General features: G+C 30.6%; 1 protein-coding gene and 1 long non-coding RNA gene across 2 annotated transcripts; both read right to left on the bottom strand.

The window, feature by feature from the left end:
- Window positions 1–7849: 7849 nt before the first annotated feature.
- LOC114170753 (indole-3-acetic acid-amido synthetase GH3.6-like) lies at window positions 7850–10930 on the bottom strand. The gene is made up of 3 exons (XM_028056306.2): window positions 10494–10930; window positions 8658–9577; window positions 7850–8576 (listed from the first exon to the last, which is right to left on the bottom strand). The coding sequence occupies exons 1-3, from the start codon at window positions 10793–10795 to the stop codon at window positions 7993–7995; spliced, it is 1806 nt and encodes a 601-aa protein (XP_027912107.1). The 5' UTR covers window positions 10796–10930; the 3' UTR covers window positions 7850–7992.
- A 7223-nt stretch (window positions 10931–18153) lies between these two features.
- On the bottom strand, window positions 18154–19789 carry LOC146881880 (uncharacterized). Its single transcript, XR_014986224.1, has 2 exons — window positions 19477–19789; window positions 18154–18404 (listed from the first exon to the last, which is right to left on the bottom strand). It is a non-coding gene; the product is annotated as an uncharacterized LOC146881880 (long non-coding RNA).
- Window positions 19790–27635: the final 7846 nt, after the last annotated feature.

The following is a 27635-nucleotide window of genomic DNA, read 5'->3' as shown; positions in this document are numbered from 1 at the left end:
TTCCACTAAATGTTTGAGCAACCTTGGACCTACAAGTAGTGGTGTCATTGTCAAAGTAAATCGAGTTACTGAGAAAGGAGTCTTAGCCTAACTACTATCATGGTTCCATATCTACTGCAACTCACTTTGTGAAAATGGTAATCTTAATATATCTTTATATTTTCTATATATTTAATTTAAATATACAATATACTAGATTTAGGTATTCAATTTTATTTTGTGTTTAAATATATGTGGGCTAGGAACTTGAATGACCACTAACTATTTGGGAGCTTTTAGAGATAACAAAGAAATTAAGTACTAGAGAATGACTCAATGATAAGACACATGACCTTGAGGTATGTTTAAACTTTAAGTTATAATTTAATGGTTGTCATATGTTTTCTTCATAAAAATCACATCAAGAATAAACCCAACATTGCATGCTAGAAGGCTCTTCTTCACAAAATGAAATATACTTTCCTATACTTGCACATTAAAACAATGACCCATTCTACCAGGAGTTGAGGAATCACACTAGGTTTAGAGTCCTTAGGTTCTAGTGTATCAGGGGTGAACCTATATCTACATAAAAAGAGTACTCCTAGGACATTGAATGATTTGCAAAATAAGTAAACAAGATGGTAATGGTGTAATAGAAGAAGATGGGATGAAATCAAGTCATAGTCCCTACTCCACTCAATCCATCTAATAACTACTATCTATTTTTACTTCCATTCACTATCACAAACATAAAACCCAAAAATCAAACTACCAATATACTTGTTAAAACCATGTGGATACGACGCTTGTTGATACTGCTAAGTATCAATACACTTGCTAGGAAATGATTGGTTAGAAACAATCATCAACTACTTTCACATGTGCTTACTTTAGTATCAGTCAAGATCCAATGGTTCATCAAATAGAAGAAATGTGTAAAACTATCCAAAAGTTAAATGTTGTACTTATGGCAAAGGATGACAAGGAGAGAACACTTAAATAAAAGATGGAGCAATTGATGAAAAATCATGAGATACAAAGTGAATGCATTATATATTAATTGGATCATGTAATATGTATACTTCATTTTTATACTTCTCTTTACTATTTTATATATTGGGGTTGACTATCATTTAACCTGATTAAATTTTGATATTTCTATTGTTAAAATATTCAAATTTGTTCTTCAGAAACTAAAAAATATTTATTGTTAAATGTTTCTACTTTTTACCATCAATTTAGCCACCGAAAATGACTTCAAATTCGTTAAAAATCTTACCCATTAGCAACAAAATATTTGCATTACTATATAATTTATATTTGTGATCGAATTAATGATAAAACACTTTTTAAAAATTAATAAAATTTTGACCGATTAGCCATAGAAAAATGAGTTGTTATATGTATGGTCACTATTTTGGTTGCTAAACATGTTCACAACCTGTTAAAACCTTTTAGCTACTGAAAAAAGTGATTGATAAAATATATTTTTTGTGCTGTGTTTGATTTCCTGACCTTATACATCTTCTTAGATTACTTTCAAACAAATCAACATTTTTCTATTTATGTTATTACATATAACATACAAATACGTAAAATGTTAGAGACAAATTCCTTCTCAAAAATAATTTTTTACTTACTGGCAATCCTATAATGTGAAAGGCATTATGGCCATAGGCATTACAAATGTCAAAATGGGTTTCAACCCGTGAGCCAATCCGGCTCACCACGAGTTCGAGCCGGGTTAGATTGAGAAAAAATTAGTTTTTTCAAAAGTGGGTTGAACTCAACCCGACCCACTTAACCTATGAGTTAAACAAGTTCGAGCCAGGTTGAGGGTGGGTTGACCCACTTAACCCACCAACATTTTTTTACAATTTTTTATTTTTTTAATAATTATTTACTATCCCCAATTATATAGGTTCACAATTTCATATTTTTAAATGCTAGAATGTTGCTCAATAATAGTTATATACGCTGATACTTTAATCTTTAACTATACTCTTTATATAAATTACTCAAGCAATTGTCTTATAAACATTTTTTTCTAACTTGGCATGATAAAAATGTATAGTTTTTTTTATTTATATTTTGTTGAATAACATGACAGAAAATGTGTAATATTAACCATATTTTTTTGGACTATGTGGACACTTTCTTGAAAACAATTCATCATATATTGGTGGTGAGCATGATGAAGACATTGTTTCTGAGTTTTACTATGATTGTCATGTCATGGGTTTCTTAAAAAAATATTTAAATATTTGAATACTTAAAAATAAATACATAATATTTTTTTTCTGTGGGTTGGTGAGCCAACCCACTTAACCCACCAACTCGTGGTGGGTTGAGCCAGGTTGTAAAGTTTCTGGCTCACCATAAAGTGAGACGGGTTGGTTTCACTCATTTTCAACCCGACTCATGGTGAGCCAACCTGTGCGAGCCAGGTTGGCTCACTTTCACATGTCTAATAGACATAAACCTCTCATACATGTCATGAGTAGGGGTGGCAAAATGGACCGACCTGCCCTATTTTGGCTAGCCTTGCCCTTAGCTCACCAAAAACAGGCCAGGCTAGCCGCACGGTAAAATAAACTGGAAAATGCAACCCGCCACGCCACAGGATAGGCTAGCGGGTAGGCTGACTTGCCACTTTTTTTTTAATTTGTATTTATAATTTTTTTGTATATATACTTATAAATAAATATTTAAATCACACAAATATTTTTTAAGCTTTTAATTGATCAATTAATATTTTTAATTGGATAAATTAAAATAATTATTACAATTACATGTTAAATTACTCTCGTATAACTAATAAATTGAACTTAGTTTATAAGGGTTAATGATTTTAATTATAATAGTGTTGGATATTTACATCTTTACAAAAGTATAATATAAAAAATTTAATCTTTTTAATTAAAACAAATAGGCATATGTTAGGACTAAATTGAAATCAAGACAATGACAATTGGTAATGACAGTGACATGTGGCAGTACCTTGTCACGTTGTAATGTCAATGTCACATATCACACTAGGGACCTCACACATGGCAAAAAAAATTAAAAAATTAAAAAATTAAAGAAAATAAATAATGAAAAAAAACAAAGATTGATACATGACACACCATTAACGATGTTAATAATTTTGTTATGAAAGGGACCTAATTGAGACATTTTTTTCAAAAATTGGGACGCAATTGATACATTTGTAAAAACGGGACCAAACTGACACATCCACAAAAGTGAGTATCATTCGACTAACTAAGCCATAAATAATAAAAAAACAAAGAGTAAGTGGATCAGGGCAGGCTGGCCCGCAAGTTTGGCAAGCTGGGTGGATCAGGCGAAAACAGACTAGCAAGTTGAAAATGTCAACCGATCCGCCCCTGTTTTGTGGGCTGGCCGTTGATCGTTGCTCACGTTTTCACCCATAGCCATGAGACACTACTAAATAGTGACATCCCGTTATATATGCACATGCATATAATGCAATCAATTTTAGAGAAAAAAAAAAGTCACTATAATAATTAATTTAGATATCAATTTATAAACTAAAAATTATTAGTATCTAAAATAGTCTTTTTTTTTATTAATAAAAAAATTATAATTTATTTGTGAATTAATTTAAATTTATTTGTGTTTGAAACTTAGTAGTTAATTTTAAAGACCAATTAATATTCTAATTCAAAAATCACTAATAATTTTTTATTTATAATAAAGATTATTTTATATACCAATAATTTTTAATTTATAAACTGATATTTAAATTAATTAATATAATAACTAATTATTTTTGTCCTTAATTGTTATTTAATTATTTTCTTATAATTGATTGTTATTTAATTAGTTTTATAATGATTAGAGATCACAAGAGGCAATTAAAAGTTAAACATATTGGTTGTTCGATTATGAATGATATAAGTCCATTTAAACATCATTTATTTATAAGTTATATTAATTAAATAATTGATTTTGCATCAATTCATTATGTTTTCAAGTGTATATTAAGACTATGTGAACGACAGAGAACATATGATATACGGATTTATGAACCATCAACTCATTCATCCATTAAGTAAAAAAAATTCAAACATGCTAAGAGAAAAAAAAAAAAAATATATATATATATATATATATATATATATATATATATATATATATATATATATATTCAACCGTATAAACTTGTTATATCTTTTACATGATTAAACTAGGATGAGTTTGCTTACTAAAAAAAACTCCTCATTTTGTTACATTAAACATATATAAATATTTCCTAACTTGTGCTTTTATTATAAAATAAAAAATTAAATGTTATCATGGCTTAAAGATTCACATATAAAATTTATAATTTTGTTATTGTGAATTAGATTGCAAATTGAATTGATTTGAGAAGTTGTTTTCATTTATATTATTAAGATTTTGAGTGTTTCAATATAAGAAAATTTCTTGAAATCATTTGCTTTTCCAATTAAAATGTACCATCAAGCCAAAAGAACATAGCTGGCAACCATACAAGAGGACAGGAATTGGATGTCAAACCAAATCATTCCCTTTTTTAAGTGAAAGGATAGGTTCGTTGATTAAATGAGGGAAAATAAATTTTTTTAATTGACAACATTCATACTTTTTATTTAATTTTTTTGCAATTGTGAAATATACAAGATGTCTTTTTATCTAATGCATACTACTTTTTAAACGATGTAGATAAGACTTAAGATAATGAGGAGGTGCATTCAGAAAATAGTGTTTTGGATGGAAACAAAATGTGGTGCATGCATGATGGCAGATATTGGGAAAAAAGGTGCAGACAGTGGAATAAAGAATTGACCCTACATGGCAAAACCAAATTGTTGTCCTACTTCATCCATCCACATCTACACTGTTACTGTGGCATGAGTCAATTCCCTGATATTTGGAACTCAATATTCAACATCATTTTCCTTCTTTTCTCTGCATCTCATCATTTTCTTACTGCACTTATTTATAGTTTATTTGGTTGCTTTGTTTAAAGACAACCACAGAAAATATGAAAACACCAGAATAGCGTGAAAATTTTGGCATCAGTTTCCTTCAGTTGTAGCAGAACCAAACCGTCATGCCAAGGGATCAGTAATAGTTTTAAACTGTTTTAAGCATATCTTCGTGTATGGACAACTCCCAACACAGAAATTGCAAGATTTCTTTTACTATAATTTTAATGTCTCTTTTTAATAACTTTCACTATTTTTTATTTTGTTCAAGTTAATTTCTTTATTAATAAAAATATTCAATCAAATCCTTCAATTTTTGAAAACACAATGGTGTGACTATTTCTTATTCAGCATATAATAAAATCGTTTACAAGTAGATAATGAAGATTTCGGTTTATTCATATCAATATATGAAATTATGATTTAATTATTCGGATGGTCTTCACCTTTAGTAGAGGTGTATTAATTTGGTTTCCATTTTTAAAAAGTCTCAATTTTATCTCAATTTTCGAAAAAGTGTCTTGATTGAGTATTAGTAATTCTTGTCTAATTGAGGCACTTTTTTCAAAAGTTGAGATGAAATTAACATTTTTTTTATAGCGAAAACTAGATTGATACACATCTACCAAAGTGAAAACAATCTTAATAATTATACTTTTAAAGGTTGAAAAAATTAATTTACTTTACAAATGTTAAATGTTATAGTGTTACATTCTAAAAATTGATAGAGTTGGTAGACATTTTATTAATAAAAGGACTAAATTGAATAAAATAAATGAATTACTTATAAAAATTAATTAAGTAAAGATTATTTCTTTATATTATATTAATAAATTTGGAAATAGTAATTGAATTCACCAAATTCCATTACAATGAAAAAAAAAATATTCACTTTACGTTGTGTTTTATCCTTATATAGTGTTCTACTTTCTCATTTCTATCAATGTGGTTTAGACTCACACTTGAATTCCTAACACATGTATTATTTTTCCAATCAATTGGTATAACACTACCAGAAAATGTTTCATTAGTAACCAATTTTAGTAAACAAAAGTTGTTAGTCACTGTAATGACCAATTTAGATACCAATTTAAAAAATAAAAAATTATTGGTTACTAAATTAGTCACTATTATAAATAAAATATTTAAATTGGTCACTAAATTCGTCATCAATTAATTAGAAACCAATTTAGAAATTAAGTCATTTTGGTAGTCAAAACCTAGGTAGCTAATGTTTAGTGATCAATTTCCTTTGGTAGCCAAAATTATGGTAACTAATTTTAAAGACAAATCTAGTGACCAATTATAATTTTTTATTCATAATAGTAACTAGTTTAGTAATCAATAATTTTTTACTTATGAATTAACATCTAAATTAGTTATTATAGTGGGTAATAATTTTTAGTCATTAAAATTTGTTACTGTTGAAACATTTTCTAAGTGTTATCAATTGTCTTATGTAATTGACAAAGATAGTTACATATGATATCAGTTATTTTGTGGCGGACCAAATTCGTATGGATTAATTTATTTATTGGATGATTGTGATTTGCATAACTTAAATCTATTCGTAAAATTTATTTTTCTTTTTAATTGTCTTATAGGACAAGCTTATTAAATTTCTAGAAAAGAATGAGTTAACTTTTTATAAGAAGGTAATTAAAATTAATTTATAACCAAATTAAAAATAAAATTAAAATATTACATGACATTTTTATAAATCAACTCATACTTGAACTAATTTTAGTTTATGAAAATGTTGCCTTTAATTTATAAAATAATTAACTTAGATTTTTCTAAAATAATTTATGAAAAAAAATAGTCCAGGCATAATTTAAGTCAGAATTTCTTGTACATAACTCGTAAGAAGAGTGGTGGCATATATAGACGGACTAATAGAGTTGTTATATTGTTATGAACAATTAAAATTTTCTAGAATAAAGCACAATTTACTATAATCTTATTTTGTTCCTCATTAATGTGAGACTTGCTTTCATATTGCTATTTCAGCATAATGATACTAATGATGAGCTCAACTAAAAGATAGGAGAGTAATTTTTGAAACATAAAGATGATTAAATAAAGCTTATCTCTTAATAAAGTTTCATTCGTAAACTGATGATCAAATCCCATTTATAAACTACATAACTATTTTAGTATAATAAATATTATTTAAGTACTGTTATATTTTTCTTTTAATATAATAAAAATTTTATAATCTTATTATTTTAATTTTATTAATGACTAAAATAAATAATCACGTGTTTAAATTTAAAATAATAATTATATAAGTATATTAAAGAAAAAATTAAAATTAATATAACATTTGAGAAAATCTTTTCCTCTTTATTATTTATTTATAAATATAAAATATTTAATAAAAGGTTGTTTATTCAATATATATATATATATATATAGACATTAACTTATTTTTTCAATAATCACATGTAATAATTATTAAAAATTAATTATTTTAACTATAAATAAAATCCAAACAAAATAATATTAATGATAATAACAATACAATTTTCTTTTTCTATACTACCATTGAAATGTACCGAGACTCAACCTACTCTTTAAATGTACGGTGGGTTTGAATAACGGGAAACAATATATATACTTTGTGTACGGTTTGACCCAAATGCTCCACTTAATATTAATATATATATATATATATATATATATATACTTTTATTTTGCCGATAAAAAAACAAAAAACCCCTTAATAGTTAGTGTGTAAATGTATAAGAATTTATTATTAACAATAATTTGAATTAATAATTATGTGGACTTTATTTGCAGTGATAATATTTATTATTTGACATTTCATACTTAATTAATATATACAAAAAGTAATTTTGTGAAGTTGATACGAAGTTCCATGAGAGTCCTTAAATGAAAGATCTTACACTATATTAGATAAAAAAGAAACTTACAACATTAATGGAACAACATGGGTTTTCCACGAGTTAATACAAGAAATAAAAGATAAAAGCAATGTTTCCTTGGCCTATATAAATTACATTATTTGAAGTCAAGGGAACATGCACCATTTCTTGTGACCAGGGACCCACTGTGGACATTTTCTACTGAAGTAACTGGAAACTGTCTTGGAATCCAGAAGTTCAACAATGGGAGCATATTTCACACAACGAGGTGTCTTATACTGATTTATGGACGCACCCTGGCTCAGAGCAAAGTCCATAAGCTTGTCAAAGGTTCCATTCTCCACAATCTTTATTTCCAGTGCTCCAATCGACTCTGACACCCTTCCTTGTCTATAAACACTGTTCAGACACCCTTCTACTGCAAAACAACACTCCTCAAAAACAGAACCAGGAATTGGGGTCTCATCATTGGTGTTAATCTCCCAGTACAGCACATAGTGGCCTGGGATAGTGGACGTGTCAGCACAGCTTGTGTATTCTGTGAGTGATGCACCGAAATCTGCAAGACGCTTCGCTCCATTCTTCACAGCATTTTGCAGCTCAACCTCATCGGTCTTGTCAGAATCAATGCTCAAAACCACATTCTTTCGGCACACGAAGTTGAATTGTGGTGCCTTGTTCTTGAATCCTGCTACACGGAGTATGTCACCAACCCTGTACCTGTAAAGTCCTGTGCATCATTGCATGATCGTTAGAAGAGACAAAGTTTATTCTTTTCCTAAAATCAATTGAAAGTAAAAGTGAACTTTACCCGCATAAGTGGTGACCACAAGCTCATATTCTTGACCCAACTCCACATCCACAAGATCAACCAAACGTTCCTGGTCAGGTTGAGAAATAGAAATATTGGTCTGTCCCTTGGTTTTTTCGAGTGGCAAGAACTCAAAGTAGGCCATGGTGGGAATGAGGGTGTAAGACACCTCATTCGGTTCACACAAAGGGTTCAAGTTGAGGCCAAAGTAACACTCAGACGAAGCATACATGGTGCAGACAAGAGGGAGACCATTGCTGTAGTAATCCAATATCGGAATATACTGAGACATGGTTCCTGTAACAATAACATCAACATACTTGGTGTTTGGCCACACCCTAGTGATGATCCCCTTCCAAGACTCCTTCTTGCACTCACCTTCGATGAAATCCGCAAGCTTGGGGTTTGGTTTGAGGATCTTCATGATGGCCTCTCTCACAGACGAGTCACTGATTTCTGGGTCTACGGTGCCATTTCTTATGTCACGGCACAAACTCACCCAATGCTTTTCTAGGAACTTGATGGCACGGATGAAGCCTGAGGCGAAAACGGCCCCAACACGAAGAACTTGTTCGTTTTGTGAAAGTCCACAAAGCATCTGAGAATACATGCTTTGGTAAGAGTCTAGGCAGAGAATGGATTCAATGGGACTGGTGTAGTTTGTGTAGGGATCGTATCTTTGTTTAGAGTTTTTGAAATGTGAACTCTTGTAGTAACTGGTTAAAACTGGACGAGCTAGGAGCCCCCCTGGGGTTTTGGCTTCTGATTTTACGAAGAGAAAGTACATACCCTTGCCTTTCTCCAAACCTGGAACAAATTGGTCCATCACTGGCATCAAGAGGCTGTACAGTAATGATCTTCTCTCAAGTTCATCTTCTATGGTTGGCATCAGCTTTCTCTCCCCACCAGATGTTCCAGAGCTGAATTTAATCAACACAGTAATAATGTTATTTCACTTTTCGCTGTTTTTTCATCTACTTTTCTTTAATCTTAGTTCACACTTTTTCTTCTTGTGAATGTGTTGCTCATGACATTAAAATGTTTCATTTTTTAAATTAAATTATGATTTTTTTTTATTTTATGAAAGTAACGTAAAATAAATTATATATGAAATGTCATATGTAAAATAGAAACAAAATTTTACAATAAACTATAATACAATTTTTACATATTATTAGTATCTTTTATAGTTTAATTTAGAATCAAAACACAACTTTTTAATAATAAATTAGAAATGAAAAAGATATTTAAATCTAAGAAATAAAAAGAAAAGAAAATTTATGTAGAGAAGAAAAAAAAATTTAAAAAGTATGAATCTGGCCCTACCCTTATATCATGCCTGGGTTATTCTTAATTTCTCAATATACATGTTCCATAGACAACTTATTTCACATCAACTTTTTGCACGTTCCTTTTACACTCCAGATTTTTTTGTTCTTTTATTGTCTCACACTTTCAAGCTACTAAGCTTTTTAGCATATGAAATACTCTATAACCGAAGGAAAAAAAAAGAACTGATGTAAAAATAAACACGTCTATTCCAAAAAAAGGAATGTTAATGGTATTTTCTGCACCATAACTATAATTTTTTATCTTTAATTTAATGTCACTTATTTGATATTTCTCTCCCATCATTATTAATATCTATAATACCCTCTTCTTAAAATGAAAAGTGATATCATTAAAGTAGAGTACACATACCAGATGAGAAAAACTGATATATGATAAAAATGTAGGGGAAATAATGAAAAAAAGTAGGAAGAAAGTGATATGAAAGGAAAGAAAACATATATAACAATAACAAGGAGTGGAAGAACATAGTAACTAAAAACTGACCTAGTGAGGAACTCGGAAATAGGTTTGGAACATAGAATTTGGGAGGTATCACCATTAGCTATACGATCGATATCTGGCTTCAAATCCTCGTACGTGACCACAGGCATGATGTTCTTGAAAGTGTGTCTGTCTGTGCGGCCATCTAAGCCATGGCGTTGAAGGTACTCAGCATGTGCACTGGAGGAAAGGATCTCAGCAAGGACCCTTTTCTGAATTTCATCAGCGTTGCTAGTAACATCCTCAATGTATTTCAGTGCTTCATTATTGTTGTTGCAGAGGTAGTGGCTAGGAGCCTCAGGCATGGCTATAGATAATGAGATATATGTGGTAAGTGTGTGAGGGTGGAACAACAAAAAAAGGTGTCGATGGGAGTGAGAAATGGAGATCTGACTTTGGAATTTGGACTTAACTGGGAGGAGGAGTGGGTTGGAAAAACAGACATAGTGAAAGGACATATTTATAGGAAGAAAAGGAATGTGGTTAGAGCTTGAAAACCACTTGAGTGTAGTTGAGAGACCAATCAATTTTTTTTTTTTGAAACAGTGGAGTTGAAAATGACATGTCTAAGGAAGGTTCGTGTGCAAGTGTTGGGTTAAGATTAATGTTTTGTTAAGTAGTGATGAAACTAATAAAGTAACCCTTTTTACGTGTGATTTATCAAACTATGTAGTCGAGTACATTATTTGTGAACGTGAAAAATATAAAACTAATCGATCTTCATGTGGGGCTAGACTCACTATTACTCTTTCCCAGGCCTTTATATATCATCACGTCACATCACTTGACACTGTATTCCTAACACTTGAGGGATACCATTAAATTTCGTAGCTAGGTAGAGATAGGTAGGGGGAAAGGCTAACTCTATGTTTTGAGTTAGGGTATAGGAAGAAAGAAGGGTAAGAAATAAATAAATATAAAAAGGAATTAAAAAATATAAGTTACAATGTGAATTCAGTCTTTAAATGTATATTGAAAAATTTAGTTTTACAGGCGTACTGGATACACGCCTGCATGTATTCCGCCGCTTGTTCGCTAAACCGCCACCGTCTTCCGTAACTTCCTTCTACTTCTACGCCTACGCCCCAACTTTCTCTATATTTTAATGTAAATAAATATCACATTAAAAAGTATCACTAAATCTCCAAATTTCCTTATTATATTTTTTTTTTTTTGCGGCTTTCATGTATAAAGTTCCTAATCCTAACTTGTATTTTATAAGATTAATTTTTGCATCAAAACTATCTTCCTTTTTAGTATTGGAGACGTGTTATCTTTGACAAAATATACGGGGAAAAAGACTTGTGCAAAGCATTTGCATTGCTACATAGAACTTTCAGTGAAATGCACCATTAAATGGTTTTGTGTGTTGCGTTAATTTCACTCTAACTGCCTAACTATCCCATTCATCCGACACCTGCATGCCCGAAAATGAAAACATTGCAACTTTTAGTTTTATTTTCCAATGAAGATGGCGATCGAAGATGATGATTATCCAAGACAGATAAAAGGGTTGGTCCCCATGTTGCCACTTCAAAGGTTGTACCTTAATTGCTCAATTATGTTCCAGCAGCCATCGTGGATTCATTATCCACGTGCCACACCATGCTCTTCCACTCAGCTAGGGTTTACTTCCGACTCTCTCTCCCCAGCTTTTATTTTTTTACAGAAACTTTTATGCTAAACATGAAGTTATTGAGATAGTTGAAGTAAGTACGTAATAGTTGCATGTAATTATTGAGGGAGTGGAGATTCTTTATTATTGCTTGCACGCTTTTAAAACTTATTTCTTGAGAGAATGAAATGAGATGGAGAAGGTGTTGACTCCAGGAGTGGACTGTGGAGGAAGAAACATTGGTCGACCTACTTCTTCTTCTTCTTCACCAAGTATTTGAAAGTCACTCATAATAATTATTCATGAACAAAGAACGAGGAGGAGACAGCTATATCTATGTGGTCCAGCTATCTCTCGTTCCAACTTTTCTTACCTAAACCTCACTTTAATCATACATATTAGGAAAGATTCATCAAAGTGTATCAGTGGTAATCGTAGGAAGTCATACATTCAATACATATATAAAATCAATTTACAGTATTGCGTAAATCTCTATTACAACTCAATTTTCTAAGATCAAGTTATATTTGATTTCATTCTTTAATTTGATATCAAAATCATAACACCATAAAAATAATATCTTATCAGTAATCAATTTTAGTAACCAAAAGTTGATAGTTACTGATCAATTTAGTTATTAATTTACAAAATAAAAAATTATTGATTACTAAAATAGTCACTATTATGTATGAAAGATTCTAATTGATTTCTAAATTGGTTTTTAAAATTTAACTACCAATATTTTAGTTACCAAAGGGAATTGGTCACTAAACATTAGTTACCTTGGTTTTTGCTATCATAGGAATTGGTTTCTAAATTATTTTCTACTTAAATAATAACCAATTTAACGACCAATTATAATTTTATTCATAATACTGATTATTTTAGTAACCAATAATTTTGTATTTTGCAAATTGGTCACTATAGTTATTGACATTAAAATTGGTTGTTGATGAGACCTTTCTTGTAATGTAAGTTAGAGTCTATTTTAACAAAAATTTTGTTTGTTAGATCTATTATTTTGTTCATTATCAAATTATTTATTAAATTATTTATTAATGTCTAGTCTCACATAAAAGATGTATATGTCACGGTACAAAAGAAGTGGAGTAGAAATCTATATTAATTAAAGATAATATCAATTCACAATGTATAGATATATACTTTGACTTACAAGTTAATTTTGTAAAATTTATTAATATCTATGTCTCGTATAGAAATGTATATGCATGAGCATGAAAGAAATAAGTGTATTAAAAATTCATATAACTCTAATTTATAATGAGTTTGAAAAGAAGAGCTTCCTGAAAATAAGAGTATGCAGAAAAGTTGTGTGGAATTTGAGATAAAGTAGAACAGTGTTGGGAATAGAATAGAGGGCTGAGCACCAACCTTAGCCGCCGGGAAGGGGGGGAACACCGTAACGAGGTGTTGACTTGAGTGGTCCCACGCGGACATATCTCTTCCTGTCTCCTTCGCGCGTGTTATGGTCACTTTCAAACTCCACGTGTTTCTTACCTGTTAAACCCTTTTCCCACTTTTCCAACACTCATCTTTCACATTACTACTTGCTTAAGCACCAACACTTCCCACTTTTATTTTTTCATCACTCCAACTGTGCTTATTCCCAGATCTCTCATTTATTCTTCTTTTTATTTTTTTATACTTCACATGATAATCAAAGTTCTTATAATAACTTACCATTGAATTCAAGGTGGAAAAAAACAACTTCATCCACCTAACTTACCTCTAACTTCACAATTTCACAACATTGTCAAACAAGTGATGTTGTTTTGAAACCAAGTCGTTGTTGCTGTTTTTTTATTAATTTTTCTCTTTTTTCTGGCAATTTTTGACAAATCAAGCTGGCAATCCACCTCTGAATAAGATGATTTGAATTTCTTAACCCACTTTTTGTCGATTTGTCTGCCCAATTAAGGCAATTTGAGAGTGAAATCAAAAGCAGGTTACGTGTTTTGCTTTGATTATTCATGACAAATTTCAATGAATAATTTTCATTTCTTTTCCTCCCATAAAAAAATATCTTCATTGAATATGCACGCACATATAAAAAGATTAAGTTACTACAAAAAAATAATACCAATGAAAGAAGGAGAAATACTTTATGGGGGAAGAAAAATTTAAACGAAAACTTAATCACATAACAATAATTTTGTTTTATAGAAAATATAGAAAATGTAAAATAAAAGCTCAAGCAAATTTATAGATGCCAAATATAGAATTAGAAGGTGAAGGAGAAGCTTATCTTGAAAAACAAATTATCTATATATATATATATATATATATATATATATATATATATATGAAGAAAAATAAAAGTTGAAAAAATATATCAATTGGATAACAATAAGAATTATATTTGAGAGAAGAGATAAAAAACTGAAAAATTGAAAAGGACTGAATTATACATCAAATAACTTGGAATAACAATAGCTTATAATAAATTGAAAGGGACTGATGTTAACACTTCCAGTAAATATTTATTCATCTAATTCAAATGTTTACGAATTTTCATCTAACATTTGGACACACGAATGAAATTTATATATTTATTCTTATAATTTATATATTTATATGCTTATGGAAAATTAGCAAAAAAAAAAATATTTTGATGAAATTATAGGTATTCGTATAAAAATAATTCAGTTGCGGAAACATAAATTTAATGTTAATGAGTGTGCGTGTGTTAAATAATACATTTTAGAAACTCACTGAAAGGAAATCTTGTATGATCAATAAGATTTTCAAAGTTTAATGTATAAATTTATATTCATCCCCTGAATTTATGTTCAGAAGAAAAAAATTGGAATGGCCAAGGAGCACATGCTCTGTGCAAATTGAGTGGCAACTTGGCAAGTGGCTACTTTTGTTCGATGATCTCATTCAAAATATATGCATAATTATAGTTAATTAAGTCATTATAATGGTTTATAGAAATATGTATTGTTAATGAATAATAATCTTTAAATCTAATTAAATTTTACAAAATCGTTTATAAAATTAAATATTAATAGATTATTAGACCAGAATTCCATGACAGTTAAAATTAATAGGTTGAATATAAAATAAAACTCACTATAATATATTTTAGATGATTCTCATACTAATTTGAGAGTTGTATTTTGTTAACTTTACAATTATAAAATATTTCTATTCACTTATATATTATAAATTTATTTTATTTTTAGTATATATATATATATATATATATATATATATATATATATATATATATATATATATATATATATATATATATATAATCTTTTCGATACATATTCGTATGTTTGGATAAACATTTCAAAATCGATTTTACACAAATCTTTGATTCTAATGCGAAACCAAACACACTGTTATCCCTTTCAATTTTGTAAAAAAACGGAGGTTAGTTTAAAATATAAACACTTTTTTGAATGAAAAGTGGAGATAGGATATTAAAAGCTTATGGAGTGATTATTTCTTTTATCTTTCCTACTTTCTTAGGATTTGTATAGATTTTGGTGGATTGATTTTTATGTTTTTTTGAATGAATTTAGATAGTAAAAAGAATAGATTTGGAAATAAATTTTATGAAAGTTAGTGAGCGATTTGATTGATGTGATAAAGAAAATTAATTATAAAAATAAATAGAATTAGGAAGTTACCAAAATACTTTTAATGGAAAAAAAAAGAATGATTTTGTAATTTGATATTATAAAAAAAATTATAATTAATTAATACAAATTAAAAAAATATATTAAAATTGTATGAAATTTTAAAATAAAAATAAATAAATTTTTATGAATGTTGAAAAAGTTTACACAATTAAATTTTAAAAAAATTATACAATTAAATTTTAAACAAGAGTTATATAAATAAAGTTATAAAAAAGTTTAAAAAAAAGTTAAAAAAAAAAAACACACACGACACTAGTATCGTAACCGATGTCAAACCCCTTCATGTCAATGTACCGGTTAGGTAACCGGTGTCATACACACACTTGCACCACGCTAACCGGTGCTTATCGTAATACTATGGACTTCATCACCACCACACACCATCACCTCCTTCCTTCACCTAAGTGCGCCACCACACCCACCCCTCCATCCTCTTCCTCTCCCACCACACCCAAGCACCTCATGTTCTTCCCTCTCCATGATGCACTCAATAATTACACACACACCCATGTTGTGTCGTAGTAACACCATCACTCACCTCTCACAATGATTTACAACTGTCGAACAACATTCACAATAACACACTCCGGTGTAAGAAATCATGGTAAATGTTTTTGTATGGGAAACGTGATAACACAATGGTATTTTAATAATGTCTCTTAGATAATTTGACTATCAGCCCACTTTTACGGGGATGGATTAAACTATTCATCTTCCAAATCTGTTCTCTTAGATCATTTTAAATTGTTCAAAAGAAATCCGAACAACCTAAAAAATCCGCTCTCTCAAATTAGCTCGTACAGTTCCGGCCGCTAAAAGGAATATGCATACGTGTCTATGGAACTTTATCTGCGATTTAAACCAGAATTGATATTAAGGGACACTTGCCACTTGACAAGGCCAGTCTAATAAAAGATGAAAATATCCCATTTATGGCTACGCAACGTTTTAAATCAGTGATTAGTGTGGATGAAAATTAATTGGTATCACATGAAATGACCTAAAGTTAAAAGGAAATTAATGAACAATACCACAGATTTTAAACGTGTTGAGGTTGAGCTCCTTCAGTGGGTGAAATCGTAGTACTGAAGGGGTTTTCAAAAGTGTCACAGTCACATGAGATGATATCTATAGAGACAATGTTCGACAATGTTACAGGTAGATTCAGCTGTACCTAGTTTTTAAATTTATAAAACCTAATTACTAATACTTACTTATAATAATTGTTGTCGAAGTATGACATTTGCCTAATCAACAGAATCATTAAATTTGGATACATATCATAGTTCAGTAAATACCCAATGTTCTGCTATATAATTTCATCTCTTTTTTCTTTTTTCTGCAGAGAACTTTGTGGTAATAAAGTTTCCCCTGGTTCCCTAGCTATAGCTAAAGAAACACTATTTCTCTGCATCATCAAATAATCCACAAATGCACTCCTTTCTATGCATGATGTACGAAAAATGAAGGATCATTCACTTCAGTTGCGTGGTGTGTAATTTCAGAGATTGAAGAACATTGAATATAGACTTACACTCACGTAAATTTACCAAAAGAGAAATAAAAATGAGAAGAGAAGAGTGTTAATAACATACAGTAGTTCTCCATAGTTAAAATTTATTAAAACTGATAAAATTATTAGGGTAACTTTTTTTAATACAATTAAAACAGAATTTCTAATAAAATTTAGTATAATAAAGGAAAAGGGTTTATGATGATCTGAATATTTTTACCAACAACATTTTTCTCTTTCCATCTATCTTACATCTATCACATCATTGTCACACCCCATTTATCACCTCTTCTTTAGCATAAAAATTGTTGTGATAATAATGAATATCTATTCTAAAAATGTCCTTTGAAGCTATATGGCTACGACAAGATGAAGATGGTGAATTGCTTATTATACCACAACACTGTGGTTAACAACACATCTAAAGCTACGCATAGGTACAAAACGTATATCAGTATGTGTCACTGATTCCGCAGAAACTGAAATGGCACAACAACAGCTAACTCTAATCAAAATAACTTCCGCTTATGGCTAGTGGCTAAAACAAGGAAAAAACAAAAAGGCTGAAATCTGTTTTCTAATTATTCAATTTGATTGTTTAATTTTTTTTATTTAATTATGTCTAATATTACTGTCATAACATTCAAATAAAGTTCAAATAAAATTAAATTTATATAAAACCAAATAAAATTAATAAAATAAATACTAAATCACATTTAACACAATAAAATTTTTTTAATCAGTACTTAAATCAACAACTCACTTTGTGTTTTATATATATATATATATATATATATATATATATATATATATATATATATATATATATATATATATATATATATATAAAAGGGTAAATTAGAAGATCAATAGGTACAGTGTAACATCCTATCAAACAAAATAGATAGTAGAAATATCTATTATAGGGTGCTGATACAATCATCCAAAATAACCATTTAAGTCACTGATTTACAAATACAGTCTATACAAGGAAGAGTTAAGTTATACAACTCAAAACTCCAAAGAACCTAGCCAAAAGCCACTGTTGAATTTCCAGGCCAAAGATCAACTCCTATCCAGGAGAGGAGTGTCTTCATTTGGATTATTCTCTGCTCACACCAATTCATAAATGATCATTGCAAAAGAGGACATACACAAGAAGAACAAGCACAGACACAAGGGTAAGCTAACTAAAAGAAGAGAAATTATATAGTTCAATCACAATTATGAGCAAGTATCTTCACATTCATCAGAAATATTTAAACCACCATGACCCAGCACAGATGCATGACTCTAGACTAAATATCCAAATTATGTAAGCGACATTGGATCTCTTGGTGGCATGCACCTGTGAAGGTTCCCAAACTCTGCAGAGTTTGGACATAAGGGGTTATCACCCGACCACTCACAGGGTAAGTCCCATTCGCGTCTAAGACTTGATCAAGTCCAAAGACTAGGACCTCCTACTACTCCTCACGACATAATTCATTCTGCTCTATCTGAGCATGAATGATTATTGGAGTTTTAAGATATCAACCAATATGGAGTCCTCACGCCCTTACATACTAACATACTCATCTGAATTTCCCTTGAAATTCTATTCCAACCACAACTTTTCTTAATTCATATACTTCCAAGTTCACCACACAATATTAGGAACAACATTACAAGCATTTGAAAGGCAAATAGCACAAAGTCACATTTAAACATATAATTCCATCCCTTAAATCAGAACATCAAACACCTCATTGCAGTAAATCTCGCTCAAGCTAGATAATCTAGCCTAGGCGAGAGGTCATCTCGCTTAGACGAGTCAATCTCGCCTGAGCGAGGCTTTAACAGTGGGCAAAAATAAAATCTGGGCGAACTCTCGCTCAGGCTAAGCTGGTTCGCTTAAATGAGAACGTCTCTCGCTCAAGCGACCTCAACTCGCCTAGGCGAGTCTTCGCACAGGAACATGGATGGACTTTCTGGTGTTTTCGCTCATGTGAGGGCTACTCGCCTAGGCGAAAATACCATATTACAAACCTGTTTCCACATGCAGGAGCCCAGATTCCCCACACAATTTCAATCACACCCAATTTTGTAGTTCAAACATCAATTTAGCATTCAAACACACCATCTAGAACCATCAGAACATATATCCATACGAATTTTAAGACAAATGTTAGCTCCCCTTACCTCTAAACAAATGTTGGCTAGCAAAGAAGAAGCTCCTAACAGGGCACCACTATTGCTCCAAACCTAAGGGGGAATTGCAGATTCACCAAGCAAGTGACATTTCGAGATTCTTGCTCAGAAATTTTGAAATTCCAATACTAGAATGTTGAAGCCTAACTTACGAAATTATGGGGAAGACTCAACTTGAGGAGAGGGTTATGTACTCCCAATTCTGTCCACTGCACAAAGAAGAAGGATGAATTTAGATGGTGAACATGAACTTCAATTACTGAGGAGAAAGAGAAGGCAGAGAAAGGAAGGTGGAGAGGGATAAGGTTGATGGTGGAAGTGGATTCTGTTTTCAGATATGGAGAAAATGAAATAGAGAAAGAAAGGGGGTCTCACATAGGGAGATCCATGGATATGAATATTATGATATTTGTACTTACTATATTAACATGTGGGTACAAAAAAATTCATACCCGTTACTCGTAGGTATTTATTTATAATATTCATTTTCTATCATGGATATTGCGGGTACGGAATTGTTTTGACATACCTAATGTCAAGTGTTAATGTATTGTATTCAATTTAGTCTTTATATTTATTTTATTAACCTAATTGGATCCCAAATTTGTTATATTTTATATATCAAATTACTTTACCTAAATGTTGAAATTAATTTATTTTTAATTTCAATTTAAAAAAAAACAATACTAAAAAATACATATTTCCTGCCAATTTTCTTTTAAATTTTTTTTCTTTGGATACATTTGTAAATTTTGTTAAAAATAATGGTTTGTAAGAATTTTGCTACCAATTTTTTTTGTAAAATACTTTGCTCAAAAAGTTTTTCGCAGAAAATTTTGTAAGAAATACTTGTGAATTGTATAATTTTGTAAAAAATTATTATCCTCAAAAGAGTTACCTACCAATTTAAATTCATAATAAAAAATTGCAAAAAAGGATTTTTTTTTCTTGCAAAATTTTATAATAAATTTGCAAAACAATGTCATGAAATATGAAAGATTCTAATAATGACCTATTTCAAACTTATAAATTTTTTAAAATATTAAAAATATAAATGTAAAGTATTTATCGTAATTTTTAAATTTTAATATCTAAAATAATTAAAAAAAATGAAAAATATATTTTTTAATATATATGAAAAATGTTAAAATTAATACGGGATGTAACATTAAGATTGACACGTAATACATCAGAGATATTATACATACAAGAAACTTAAAAAATAAAAATAAAAATATTAAAAAACTCTAAAAATCAACATGTGCCATGGTAAAAAATGATCTTAATCTCACTTATACAAATCAAACAAAAAGAATTGAATTGAATCAATCTAAACAAAATCGAAACTTAATCGAACTAAGAAAATAATAATCAAAACAAAAATAGATATAAAAGAAAAGAAATTTAGGCTAACAAAAATATTCACCAATGTTTTGTATAAATCATCTTATTTGCACAGTGCTGCACTAGTAGTGATTTCCCAAAATGATAACTGTGGGCATGAATGTGTTGATGGTTATTAATAAAATATTGAAGAAGGAAAGGTTGGAAGGATGAAGAAAGGGAAGTATGAGTTTGAGGTTTAGCAATCCAGTATCTAAGAAAAAAAACCTAAAGCAGCTTTCGTAACTCGATTCCAAGCTATGAAATGAAGTTTTATGCCCACACTTTCATGTTAGAAGGTGGACAAACATATGGGACCTTTGCTACAGCCAAAAACACATTTCAAATGTAATGTAGCATTCCACAAGGAAAATGAATATGTGGAGGATAGACATTGTATTAACTTTTATGCAGATATTTTAACCCCGATCAAGGTAAGGTAGATATCATGTCAAAATTTTTATTCAATTTTTTTTTCTCGTATTGTCTTTTCTGTTGTGTCTTTAGAATAAATTAACGTTAATATTTTTAAAAAAAATTATATTTTAAAATAACAAAATTAGTTTCATTATTATATTTTGGTTTAAATACATCATTAGTTTTAATTTTTTGTAAATTTTATTCACTTATTTTTTAAATATTCAAAAAAGTCCTAATTTTTATAAATTATGATCAATTTGGTCGTTTTTAAAATGCCGTTTAAATTGTTAATGTGAGGTGAATTATAACCGCACATGTCATTCGGTGGTTTTTTAAAATTTTTTAAATTTTTCTTAATTTTCAAAAAGTTGTTCATATGTCATGTTCAATTTAATCTCATTTTTTGTTATTTTTTCAATTTAGTCTTAATTTTCTTTCTCGCTAAATCAATCAAATTTAATCTTTATATAAATGTTATCTGAAATTTTTATTTTTATTAAAATTTAAATTTGCATTAAATATTACTTTCATTATTTTTAAACCAACCATAATTATTTTATTGAAAAAAATTATTACATTTATGTTTGATTTTTCTTACAGGTAAGAAATAGGTTTAGAGTTAGTTTTAAAATAGGAAAAATTTTCCTACTAGTTTTAAAAATAATGAAGAATTTTTCTTCTAATTTCAAAAATAATAAAGAACTTTCCTTCTAATTTAAAATAATAAAGAACTTTCTTTCTAATCTTAAAAATAATGAAGAACTTTTCTTCTAATTTTAAAAATAATTAAGAATTTTTCTTATCATTTAAAAAATAATGAAGATTTTTTCTTCTAGTCTTAGAATTTTCCTTCTAATTTTAGAGATAATGAAGAAGTTTTCTTCTGATTTTAAAAATAATTAAGAATTTTTCTTATTATTTAAAAATAATGAAGAATTTTTCTTCTAAAAACAATGAAGAATTTTTCTTATAATTTTAAAAATAATGAAGAATTTTCCTTCTAATTATAAACTAACTTTAACCCTATTTTTTACATGTAGCAAAAATCAAACATAAATCTAATAATTTCCTTCCAAAAAAATAGTTAAGTTTGTATAAAAATAATGAAAGAAATATTTAATATAAGTGTGAATTTTAATAAAAATAAAATTTTCAGTATAATATTTATATTAAAATTGTATTTGGTCAATTTGGAGAAGGAGAAAAGTGGGACGGAATTGCATAAAAATAACGAAAATTTGGACTAACAAGTTGGGACGGAATAACAATAATAACTTGACACATAAACATTTTTTTAAAATTAAAAAAGTTAAAAATATATTAAAAGACTATAAAGTGATATATAACAGTTACTCTTTACTTTCATTAATCATTTAAATGACATCTATAAAAAAAATAAAATTAACTATAATTTATAAAATTATGACCTTTTTAAAAGTTGGGACCTATAATATATTTAAGTTGTAGAGGGAAACTAAACCTAACCTAAAATCCAAATTTCGCTAGAATCATTGTGTGATGTTAGTGATGCTCCTTTTGTCCCACACCTAGATCTCTGTTCCATGACATATGGTGGGTCCAAAGTTGAAATATTATGGGCCGTCAGGCCCAATACCCATCAAACATAAACGAGCCATCATTTCATCTTATTGGACCAAGGATTACGTTGAATGAAAGGCACCTTACTCACCTTTTAGGCAAATTCTCCCTGCATGTATTGTGTTTTTTGTTCTGCATCCCATGAATAAAATAATTTCCATTTTGTCATTTTCGGATGTAGAAATCTGACTGTGTTATCTAATAGTCGTTTTTTTAGGCTTTGTTCAGAATGGATATAAGGGAGAGTGTGAAGATGAATTTGTGTAGATTTTGGTGGATGAATTTTTGTGTTTTTTTAGGTGATTTAAAGAGTAAAGTGAGTGGATTTGGAGATAAGTTTTATGAAAGTTAGTGAGAGATTTGATATGTAATAGATAAAATTAATTGTTAAAATAAATATAATTATTAAATTACCATAATACCCTTGTGTAAAAAGAAATGGATTCTTTTAATTGATGTTCTTAAATTAAATTAAAATGATTAATTTTTATTAATGTAAAAAAATACTAGAATAAAATGTTAATTTTTTTCTTAGTTTTATTGTTAAGAAGTTTAATATATATTGACATGAACAAATAATTTAATCACTAATGTACGATGTATGATTAAAAACGATCTCCTGACACTGCAAATTGTAAGGGTAATTGTCTAATGTTCATGGTTGTTGTTTCTTGAATTTCGTTTACCTTCCTATTCTCGCGCTTTCAGTTTCAATGCCGCTGCCTTCTTACTTCTTTGTTTCGTTTGAGTTCTCCTATTTTGGTTTCCGCTCCCCTGATCGTCACTACTTAGCAGGCTTTCGTTTTTTTATAGTTTGCCTTTTTCTTTCTCCAAGGATTTTACAATAGGGTTTGTACTTATTTTTGTGGTGAACGTGTGTTGGAGTGTTGTGTTGTTTTTAGTTGGAGAGTTTAGTTGTGTGTTTCCTGCTTGCACTACAACAGTCTTCAAAATTTCATTCGTTAAACAAGTGTAGGAAATAACAAAAGAACTATTTTTTCTGCAATTGGTATCTTTGAACAAATTTTTTGAAGAATTGTTATGATGCAAAATGAATAAATCACTACAACCACCTTCACCAGCAGTGGAGACAGACAGTTCCTCTGGCAACTCCGACGACTCCTGCGTCTGCAAGCAACTCCTTCACCTGCAAAAAAAAACAAAACAAAACGTCAAAAAATAAATAAATACCCAACGACACCAATGTCGTAACCGATGTCATTCCCTTTATAAATAAGGCACCGGTTACGTAACTGGTCCATCCACTCAACACACTACAACACTGGTTAGCTAACTGGTGCATATCACCACCCCACCACGTCCAACCACAACCACCACCTAGCCACCACCTCGTGCAACCACAGCCACCCCTTCATCCTCTTCCTCGCCCACCTCATCTTCTTCTCCCTCCATTGGACTCAAGAATCACACACACACACACACACACCATAACTCACCTCTCAAAACACCACCGAGCCGGACCACCATTCACAATCACACTGCTGCTTCCATTTTAAACTGATCTTCCACAAATAAACAATGCAAGACGGAATCTTGCTCAGTTGACCAGGAAATATTGGTCAGAAATCTCAGTAGAAGAAGGAATCTGGCAGATGCAAGGCATGTGCTTTACTTGCATGGAAACGAGAGCAAAGGGGTAGTTTCGTCATTTGCCCAAACCATATGCACTATCTTCGCAGTTTTGAGGGGATGGATTAATCCATCCATCCCCCAAATACTCTCTCGCATATCTCTTGAAATTATCGAAAACAAACGCTCGGAATCATCAAATTCGCTCTCTCAAATTTGGTTCAACAGTGCAAATCGCTCATACGAACACTGTGTTAGGGTTTCACGCACTCCTCTGCCAAAACCATTAACAAAAAAAAAATAATTTAGTTTTGATAATCACAATGTTTAAATATGCTAATCATCTCTCGTTTTGGTCCTTTAGTGAATTAGTACTTAGAAATCAGATTTAGATTTTGTTACAGGGATGGTTGATAAATTTAGGTGTTGTAATTTTAAAACTAAAATTAATTATTTAGTTATATTTTTTCTTTTCAACGTTTTGAAATATTTAGTGTTCAAATTTTAATGTTAAGTCACGTTAATTGTAATATCCAAAAATAAAATAAAACAATATATATATATATATATATATATATATATATATATATATATATATATATATATATATATAATTTAAAAAATTATTATTATTATTATTAAAAATAACAATATATCTATAATAATAATTTGTAAGCATATAAATAAGGAAATTATAAATATAGAGGACTAATTAATTAATAATAACTTTACACTACATGTTTGGTTATATAGGCGTTAATTATTTTAACTATAAAAGTAATTTAAATGCTAACATCTGTATAACATTGTCACTGTTATCAAATAATTCAGTAACGTAAACTAATAACATTGTATATATACTATAAATTTATTTTAACATAATTATTAGTTTATACAATTAATAAAAAAAAGAGTGATAAGGTTGCCACTAGTGTAAGGAAGGGTTTCTGCCGCGGTTATTTTGGCTATTTGGCACCGGTTTAACACCCGAAGCAAATATAAACGAGGTAAAAAAAGATGTTCTTTATGCCTCGGTTCAAAACCGTCAAAACCGAGGCATATTTAAGCTTTATTGCTTCGGTTCTTTAGACACCCGAAACATAAGTCAGAGCTTTACTGCCTCTGGTGTGCCACAACTGAGGCATATCAGGCATTAAAACAAAGTGCCTCCACACATTTTACGTTGAGTTCGAGGAGGAAGTTCAAGGGAATGGAGGATTGAGTCTGAGAGAAAGCGTGTTGGATGTAGGATGTAAGATCCGCGAAATTTAATTAATTAAATAAATAAATAATTAATAAATGCGGGTAGGTAGCTTATTTATGACATTAAATTCTAATGGGTATGACGTGGAAAAGTACTAGCTTAAGTGGTTAAGAGTATTTTAATTGTGTGAAAGGACTTGGGTTTGAGTCTTATGAGTGTTATTGGTGTGTTGGTTGACTTATTTTATTTTAAAATTATGCATGGTCGTGTTGGGTGAAAACATGATGGTAAATGTGTGTGAATTGACATGAAACATTAATTGGCTTGGTGGTTTAGCTTTGATTTGGCTTTGGTAAGGTCAAGGGTTTGAACCTTGGTGAGTCAAATTTAACCCTTTTTGCTTAAAAGAAAACAATTATTAATGGACTTGAATAGCAATTAACTCCATCATGAAACCCAATTTCGTTTTTATTTTTTGCATTAACCTAGCATTAGGGCCTTTAAAAGGTAAAATTTGAGAGAGGAAAAGGGTTTTGAGAGGCTGTTTTCAGATAGCTCTGTGAGGTGCACGAATCCAAGGTAAAATAGAGAATTTTGAGAGAATTAGATAGGGGTAATTGAAGTGGTGATAAGGCAAGCTCTTGGTGATAAAAGGAATTTCCTAATTTCAGAAGTTAAGCAAGGGATTTTTTAGGTTAGGGGAGCTGAACCCAAAATTCTATCTTAGCTGCATTGTCTTGATTGATTTTGATGAAGTTGTGCCTGAATTTCGTGCTGCACATGAGGGAAATTGGGGTTGTGGGTTTTGGGTACTATTTCATTGGAATTTGACCTAAATGTATGTATATATTGGGGTTGGGTTCTGTATATTCTGTGATTATGCAAGGTTGGGTGGTTGTGGCATATTTTCGTGTCCAAATGTACTCATATGTCTAATGAAAGGGTGCTGAATGAATTGGTATGTTTTGATTCATGTTTTGAGTCTCTGGTGCAGTGTGTGTGTGCGTGAATCAGTGCCAAAACCTGCAATTCTCGCTCAGGCAAGCTAGGCTCGCCTAGGCGAGACATGCAGGAACTCATAAACCTCTCTCTACTCGAGCAGTTCGCTCAGGCGGTCTTGGGCGACAGACCATCTCGCTTAGGCGAGTGTGACTCGCCCAAGCGAGAATCCGTGTATGCCTCGAGTGTTTGGTTGTGCATCTCGTGCAAGTGGGGTTTGTTGTTTAGGCGAAAATGCGTCTCGCTCAGGCGAGAGTCTCTTGCCTAAGCGAGAGTTCGAAGAGCATTCTGATGGGGGTTTAACTCGCAGCCCAAGCGAGAGATGAGAGTTTTGGGCGAAACGTGATCTCACCCAGGCGAGTGTGACTCGCCTAAGTGAGGGTTCGTGGTTGGTTTTGTGTATAGTGCTCGCTCAGGCGAGGTAACCTAGCCTAAGCGAGATGAACTGGAATGCTTAGGCGAGAGATGGAAGTTTAAGTACAGGGGGGATGGATGATAGGTTTAGAAGAAAAAAATTTGTAGTATTGGATTGATTGAAGTTTGAATGGTGATGTGCGATCTATAAGGCTTCTAAGATATCTCGATGGTGAGCTTGCTGGTGTTCCATGGGTTGTGGCCCGGAACGTATCCTTGAGTTGTGGCTCAGGATAGGGGTTAAGCACGTGGCATTATATGGGTTGGGGCTCGGAAGACTTCCTTTGAGTTGTGGCTCGGGATAGCGGATGAACACGAGGAACCTTGAGTTGTGGCTTGGGTTGACGAGTGTGCCGGTGTGAGTGTGCTGGTTGTGGCCAGTACGGATGGGTCCGGATGGATTGCCCTCCTCAGTGATTCACTGACGAGTTTGGTAGTCCTGGGACGTTACGGACTATGACCGTATTTGGGAACTCCACCTAGCGTTACGGTGTGTGATCCGTAGCATGGTTTTCGCACGTGCTCTATCGGTTGTGACCGA

This window comes from Vigna unguiculata, chromosome 11 (genome assembly GCF_037176805.1).
Source record: "Vigna unguiculata cultivar grain cowpea cultivar isolate G323 ecotype 2 chromosome 11, ASM3717680v1, whole genome shotgun sequence".
Taxonomy (NCBI): domain Eukaryota; kingdom Viridiplantae; phylum Streptophyta; class Magnoliopsida; order Fabales; family Fabaceae; genus Vigna; species Vigna unguiculata.
This window is presented reverse-complemented; position numbering and strand designations above follow the sequence as displayed.

Bases quoted from the DNA above. Each gene is read 5' to 3' on its own strand.
- LOC114170753 (XM_028056306.2), bottom strand. From the start codon at position 10,795: ATGCCTGAGGCTCCTAGCCACTACCTCTGCAACAACAATAATGAAGCA. The intron at 9,578-10,493 runs GTCAGTTTTTAG...GATTAAATTCAG, and splicing joins ATTTCCGAGTTCCTCACTAG to CTCTGGAACATCTGGTGGGG. The intron at 8,577-8,657 runs GTAAAGTTCACT...AATGATGCACAG, and splicing joins TGTGGTCACCACTTATGCGG to GACTTTACAGGTACAGGGTT.